Source organism: Geospiza fortis, unplaced genomic scaffold (assembly GCF_000277835.1).
Source record: "Geospiza fortis unplaced genomic scaffold, GeoFor_1.0 scaffold891, whole genome shotgun sequence".
Classification (NCBI taxonomy): domain Eukaryota; kingdom Metazoa; phylum Chordata; class Aves; order Passeriformes; family Thraupidae; genus Geospiza; species Geospiza fortis.
Genome location: NW_005054649.1, coordinates 107,676 through 115,388, shown reverse-complemented (window position 1 = coordinate 115,388; position 7,713 = coordinate 107,676). Strand labels below are relative to the sequence as shown.

The following is a 7,713-nucleotide window of genomic DNA, read 5'->3' as shown; positions in this document are numbered from 1 at the left end:
CCCCCTCTGCCTGCTGGGTACCTGCACGGGGTACCTGTGTTACCTCCTGCCAGCTGCTGGGAACCAGCTTCCTGGCAGAAGGACAAACTGCTATCCCACAGCAAACACAACACTGACTCACCCACAGCCTGGGGAACTCCCAAAGGCACCCCAGAGGCCCTGAAGGAAGACTGAGAACGGGGCAGCAGAAGTGAGGAAATCAGGTAGAACAACTCTGCAGGTGTTGCAAGCACCCACTGGCCCCAGCAACTCCCATCCCCTCCCTGCAGGCAAGGGCAGGAGCTGCAGGAGGGAGCAAGCCAGGACTCAGGGCCAAGTGAGGAGTGGGACTCCCAAACCCATCCAAACTGCTCACTCAGCAACAGGTGTGGGCAAGATAGAGAGGGCAGAGCCCAAGGCAGCGGGCAAAGCTCTCCCTGGGGCTGCTGGCTCTGGGGAGTAGCAGGTGCCTGCTCCAGCGGGGGCAGACCCACACCCCTCAAGCTGCTGGGAAGGCCAAAGGGACAGATCTTGTCCCCAAGGGAGTGCAGGACTCCAGGGAATGCTGGTCATGGCTCCTGCTGTTCCAGACTGAGCTGAGCACAGTAGCCAGGGTCAGGCACCCGCTGAGCACACCTAGTTACTCATGAGAGCTGTGGAAAACCCTGACCAGGGCTGACCTGCTCCTACAGCTCCCTTTCCCTCCCCACGGATGGAGCAACATCCTCCAGGCACCGCTGCAGAGTAAGAGAAAAAACCCCAAACTCCCAAAGGCAGAGATGGAGCCAGGGCCTTTGGCTGGTTCCCAAGACCATCAGGCACTGTGCAAGGAGACTGGGACACATCCACAGCACCAGAGTCCCACGAAAGGGAATCTTCCAGACAGATGGGTAACAAGGAGTCCCTCCTCTCCCAGTAACCACTCTGGACTGGTCCAACTGACAGACCAGACAAGCCATTCCTGGCCACGTCCACAAAAGTCAGTTTGGCTCAGCCACAAGTGTCAAGCTGCTTCCAGAAGAGTTGTGCCCAGAACAAGAGAAGGGGCACGGCTGGTCCCAGCTCCTACCTACCATAAGAAGCCCTCTGTGGGGGACTCCTTGTTCCCATTCCAAGAAAAGTGCCTCCTCAGCAGGCAGCTCCAGAGGACAGCACTGTCCCTGCAGTATGGGCCAGACCAGGCCCACAGCAGTACTGCCAATCCCAGTTCCAGGGACTCCTCCTGCCCCTAAATGCCAATCCTGGTGTTCCAGGGCCTCCTCCTGACCCCCACATGCCAGTTCCTCTGCTCCAGGGACTCCTCCTGCCCCCCCAGGCAGTCCTGGAAGGGAAGGGGATCCTTCTGTCCCAAGTGCTGTACACACCGATACCTGAGGCACAAGGCAAAGCTCCTAATTGTGTTTTCTGTCTGGCTTCTCTCCACCTCATCTCCATGTTAAGTCCTGTGCTCCTAAACTCTTCCTTGAGAGCCTTCTTCCTGTTTTCCCTGCGCCAGTTACTCCTCCTTGACTTGCAAAAGCAAATGAGAAACCCTGGTGAGGGCCCCAGGCCCTCAGGTATGACAGAGTTCAGCTCAGCTCCACAAACACCTGGTCACCCTCCCACTGTCCTTCCAGGCAGGGTGAGCCTGTCCACCCCCTCCCAGAGCTGCCCCACATGCACTGCTGGGCCAGGAGCAAGGGACAGACACCAGGGCACTGCTCCCCAGCCGCCCCTGGGCACGGTGCCCTCCCACACCTGAGTGCGTGGGCTGCTCTGCCCCGTTCCCTCTCAGAACCACCAGTTATGGGTCCATTTGTTTCCCAAAGCCACTTGGATTTTCCCTGAGGACAGCGGGGAGCAGCTCCAGAACCTCAGTTCTGAGCCCATGCAAGAGCAGGCAAATGCTTCACAGCATTTCAGGATCACTCACCATTGCTTCACTATTTCAGAGGTGTCCTTAGTAATGGGGAGAGACATGCAAACACAGGGGCAAAGATTGCTGCACGGGTCACTGCCACCGGCAGGGTTTGTGGGGGGACCTCACAAGACCAGGAACACAAACTGACTTTGGTGACCCCTGTGGGGCCCAGGAGGCCGAGGGCAGGGGGCAGGGGCACAGAGCAGGTCTGGGGAGGGGGCACAGCCACCAGGGCACAACCCCTGCGAGCTGCACGCTGCGTTACTTCCCTTCACAGCTCTGCTTCCCACCACAGCTCCCTACGTCCCTCCAGCCCAGCAGGAGCACAGCAAGGTACAGAGAGCAAAGGTCTGTCCCCGAGCAGGCAGCCAGAATTCACCTCTACACAGACGTCGTCTGCAAGCCGTGCTGAGAGGGGCTCTGTGGGAAGGAAAGCACAGGAAAGCAGGGACCCTCTGAGCAAACTCCTCACAAAGCTCATGACATGCACTTAGACAATTCTCCCAAAATTTGCTTCCCACAGCCAGTCCCACTTCCACCCTTTAGTCCAGTGCTGCCTTTCCTGAAGGAGCTTTCATGTCACACCTGTGTATTTCAGGTCAGGTTTGGCCAATCTCTGCATTCATTCCTCAGCCAAGTGCTCACTTTCCTCCTGTGTCGGGGTCTCTTCCCCCCCAGTTGTTTTTGCTACTCCTTCAGGTTCCACGCAGAGTCACTGGAGTGACTGGATTCCAGCTGGGGAGCCTGGGGGTCTGGCAGCCCCACCGCTCACACAGGGAACGCTTTCCAGCTTCACAGCAAACACCCTGCCTGCCTGGCACAGCCAGTGCCCACGACACACATTTATGGGGACTCTTCTCATACCTTGGACATGGAAGAAAACCCTAAACAAGTGTCCAGCTCCCCTGAGAAACGCTGACCTTGGCCATCAGCCTCCTGCTTCCCTTCCAGCAAAGGTGGCCTCTCCCCAGCCAGGCTCAAACTGTACACAGTTTGCTAACAAAACCCTCAAATTGCCAGAGACACCCAAATCTGTATTTCCCTGGGACTTTGCTCTCCACCTTGGATGTCTCCCACTGAACTTGTCCCCAGCTTTCTGGACACATGCACACTGACAGAACCTGGCTTTGCAGCCTTCCCCAGCAGCCCATCCACCTGCACACGGACTTTACCTGACCTTGCTGGTGTCCAGGTGACCTGCAGCACAGGAAGCTGGCACAGGTCTCTGCAAAACCTGCACTCACCTACTTGCAACCCAGCTTTAGAAGCCTCTGCAATCAGGCAGGCTGCAGACACGGCTCAGGTCTGGCAGGACAGGCTCCTGTGTGGGGGCCCAGGAGTCCTGCCAGGGCCAGAAGGCTCTGACACACCCAGAGCTTCAGGCAATCCCTCATGGAAAACCCATCAGCTACACGTGCTGTCCTCAGCGACAGGCGGATTTCCTGCAGTCCTGTCACAGATCCTGTGAATCCATATTCCAGTTGCCGCAGAGAGGGAACCTGTTGCCTTGAGTGCCCTGGGGAGCAATGGAGCCCAGAACTTCTCCTTTCCTGCTCACCAGTCTCCCAGCCATCACTTCTGTGGGCACTGGGAATGTAGAAAAGCTTGAATGCAGTGAGGTGGCTGCCTGAAGGATCTCCTCCTGCAGCCCCTCACCATGGAGCCTGTCCTGCCTCAGCTCTGCTCCAGGATCACAGAACATCACCATCCTCCCAAAGCAAACCTTGGCAAGCCTCACCAACAGCACAGAGCCCTTCCTGGGGCAGAGCGGAGGGAAGCTCCTTCCCTGTTCTGCTCCTCAGCTCACCACTGAGCTCACCTCTCCACAGTACCTCCCCTCAGAGCCCCTCAGATGCAGGGGCACGTAGACCACCAGCTTCCTGAGCCGGGGGAAGCAGGACCTGAGCAGCTGTGCCCACCCAGCTGGGGCAGCCAGGGCAGCCCCTGACACACAGCCCTGGGCTGCCCAGGGCTCCCCACACACTGCTCACAGCCCTGCTCTGTGCCTGCCAAAGCTGAAAACAGCCTGGGGACATGAGCCACACCCAAAGGGTGAGAGATGGAACCTGACCTCAGGGTGAGCATTAAACTGTCACACAATCACAACATCACGGAGTGCTCTGGGTTGGAAGGGACCTTCAGGTACATCTCATTGCACCCCCTGCCTTGGGCAGGGACACCTGGCACAGACCTGGCTGCTCCAAGCCCCTGGGACACTGCCACCGGGCCTGGGACACTGCCAGGACGGGGCAGTCACAGCTGCTCGGGGCTATGGAAGAAGCCCCAGGGTGACACCACTCTGCCCTTCCAAGAGCCAGCCCAGAGCAGTGGTACCAGTCTGAGGCTGAACTGAACTGCTGGCTACCAGCTCAGGGTGTGGAGAGCACAAGAGGTCCCTGGCTTCCCCCGTGGCCACTCCCCACCTGGTTGATGTGGACAGAAGGAATGGAGGCTGCAGACACAGATGAGTGGCTGGGTGAGTTGGGCAGGGACTTGCAGGGGCCGATGGAGAGCTGGTGCTTCTTCCGGAGAGCCACCACCTTCTGAGCCACTGCAAAAGGGACAAAGGCACAGCGTCAGCCTTCAGAAAGCAGCTTCCTCCCCCCACAGATTTCTGGAGGGCTCCAGGGAGAGCCAGGTCCTTGCCCTGACTGGTGTGCTGCCTGCACTGCTCAGGCAGAGGTGCCATGGCCACCTGCCCTCTTGGGCATCACACAGAACAGCAACTCCCCATGGGCACCATGAGAGCCTGGGCCTGCTGCAGGAGAATCCCTGGGCAGTCCCTCACCTCTCAGTCACACCTGGGCAGCCCATCACCTCTCAGTCACTGCTGGGCAGCCCCTCACCTCTCAGTCACCCCACACAGCAACTCCAGGTGCCAGGGACTGAACTGCCTGGGCAAGTGGCACCTCCACCAGTCTGGGCCTTGTGGGTCTGTAAAGGGACACCCTGAGGGTGTAGAATCCTTGGTGGGTCACTGGGGACCTTTGCATGCTCTTCCTCTGTCAGACTTGCAGCGCTGGGGTTCTCTGAAACACTGAGTGATGCTCAGGTGCTGGTGCTCACAGGGACACTGGGCAGTGAGAGCTCAGGCTCTGCAGGCAGGGCACACCTCACTGCTTGTACAGCACAGCTCCGTGTGGCAGCCAGAGAAACCACAACAGACTGCTGTAAGGGATGGCAGAAGTTATCCCAGAACATCTGGCTGATGTTCAGGAAGCAGAAGAGCCTGGGCCTGGCATGCAGGAAGGTGAAGGTCACCTCAAGGTGCCTCATTTCAGGACTGGGGAGATGTTATCTCTGCAGTGTGGTGTCATGGTTAATTCCTCACTAGCAGCAGTGGTGTGGGATAACTGATGGGCAGAGCCTCTGCCAGGCTCCCTGCCCACAACAGCAGTGGCTGAGGGCTTTTTCTGGATGTTTCCTGACCCCTGGGGGGCTGGAGCTCACAGTGTGCCCAGCCAGCACTGGGATGGGAGATGTCCCCTGGGCAGGGGCTCCAGAGCTCCTGGGAGTTCATGCTGGAGCCTGGGCCTGCAGCCCTGTGTCTGAGGGGACGATGGAGAGCAGCAATGCCACCAGCACCCCAGCCAAGGTCCTGGGCCATGGAGCTGCTGGCTGCCCCCTCCTGCCCTCTGCAGTGCTCAGGGCACAGGAAAGGCAGCACCCTGCACTCGGGATCTGCAGCAGAGCTGAAGCTCAGGAAGCCACCCACAGCACAGCTGCTGTCCCTGCTGCGCCCTGCAGGACCAGGGCTGGTCGGTGCTCCTCCTCCTCCTCCTCCCTCCTGCAGGACCAGGGCTGGGTCACTGCTCCTCCTCCTCCTCCTCCTGAGGAGCATCGCCAAGGCGACCATGACCAGGGGTTCCCTGACCTTTTCTTGCCTCCTCCTCCTCCTCCTCCCTCCTGCAGGACCAGGGCTGGGTCACTGCTCCTCCTCCTCCTCCTCCTGAGGAGCATCACCAAGGTGACCATGACCAGGGGTTCCCTGACCTTTTCTTGGTACAGAAACACCCTTAAAATGAAGCCCCAGAACTGAGGCCCCCCACATTGATGGCTCCTTGCAAACTGTGCTGGCATCTGCTGAATCTGAACCCAGATTTCTGCAAACAGGAATTGTGAGGGTGACCCTGAGAATAAAGTTCTTTAACCAGATCTCTTTGGAGGGCAGAAAGGCACATTCTATACCAGCCCCCACCTCAGCGGGGCTCTGCCATGAGGGGACCATGCCAAGCACCCTCAGGGAGTCCTGGAGCTGACCAGACACTGCAGGACACAGCCCAGGGCACTGTCCCTGCTCCTGCCAGGACCACCTCCTGGCAACACCAAGATCCCATCCTCTCACCACAGAAGTCCCTGTGACATCTGTGGACTTGGGAAGGATGGAGGAGCACAGTTCCCACAAAGCCAGCAGCACCTCCAGGGGAATCCTGCCAGGACATGAGAAACCAGCAAGGAGGAAGCGACCCCATTCCCTGCCACGTGTCCTTCTCACGGTGACCTTGGGCAGCCTGAGTGCCCAGACACAGCCACAAAACCCCCAACACATCGGGCACACCCTGCAATGTGCTCAGACCAGACACAGCTCGGCCACAGCTCCAGGCCACAGACCAGACACCAAGGGCCACTCTGAGGAACAGGGTCTGTGCTGCTCCTGCTGAGCTGTGCTGCCACTACAGCCAGGGCCACCCAGGTCTTGGAGAATGCCGGGGCAGTTGGTGAAGATGGAGACACCAGTTTGTCTGTCCTGGAGCATCCCCACACTCTGCAGCACCGTGTGCACGTGTGTTTAGAGCAGCCTGTGAACACCACGGGGCAGGGTGGTCACTCCCTCAAGCTCTCTGCCAGCACATGGACCTGCTCCCCAGAAAGGTCAGTGGCCACTGGCTGTGACCCAGAGCAGTGGCAGGGAAGGGCTCTCTGCAAACAGAGGTGCAGCACACACTCCACCCAGCACGGGCAAGCAGGCAACCTGGCCCTGAAAGCAGCTCTTGGTGCTCCTGCTGTGGGACCTGGACACCCTCCCCAGCCTGGCCAGGGCAGGCCTGCTGGGATCCGGGGTGCAAGGAGTCCTGTAAGGGCAAGTCTGATGGGAACTGGATTGGGGTGCAAGGAGTCCTGTAAGGGCAAGTCCGATGGGAACTGGATTGGGGTGCAAGGAGCCCTATAAAGGCAAGTCTGATGGGAACTGGATTGGGGTGCAAGGAGCCCTATAAAGGCAAGTCTGATGGAAACTGGATTGGGGTGCAAGGAGTCCTACAAGGGCAAGTCTGATGGAAACTGGATTGGGGTGCAAGGAGTCCTACAAGGGCAAGTCTGATGGAAACCGGACTGCCATGTGAGGCAAGGTCCTCACAGAGTCTGTGACTGCCAGGACTCCACAAGATCCCAAACCAGCTGCATCATGTCCCAGCAGTGCTCACTAGGAAGAATTCTCACCCACTCTAGAAACACCTCATCCCATCAGCTCCAGGCCATTCCCCCTTGTCCTGTCACTAGAGCGACACGCAGTCTCCTTTAGGGGAGTTAATTTAAGCAGACTGCAAACCCCAGGAGCTGGTTCCCTGTGCCCCTGAGCATCCCTGTGCTGCAACCAGCTGCATCATGTCCCAGCAGTGCTCACTAGGAAGAATTCTCACCCACTCTAGAAACACCTCATCCCATCAGCTCCAGGCCATTCCCCCTTGTCCTGTCACTAGAGCGACACGCAGTCTCCTTTAGGGGAGTTAATTTAAGCAGACTGCAAACCCCAGGAGCTGGTTCCCTGTGCCCCTGAGCATCCCTGTGCTGCAGCCCCCTGCCCAAGGCCAGGCAGGCATGGTCTCTCACCCCGC

At 58.8% G+C, this 7,713-nt stretch overlaps 1 protein-coding gene across 1 annotated transcript in view; it reads right to left on the bottom strand.

Moving 5' to 3' along the window:
• AGAP3 (ArfGAP with GTPase domain, ankyrin repeat and PH domain 3) overlaps nt 1-7,713 on the bottom strand; it is a gene marked incomplete at its 5' end in the record, with an annotated part of 72,319 nt that overhangs the window by 57,504 nt on the left and 7,102 nt on the right. Inside the window, one exon of the mRNA XM_005430569.2 lies at nt 4,303-4,430. Coding sequence (XP_005430626.2) covers nt 4,303-4,430 — 128 coding nt within the window. The remainder of the gene's footprint in view (nt 1-4,302; nt 4,431-7,713) is intronic.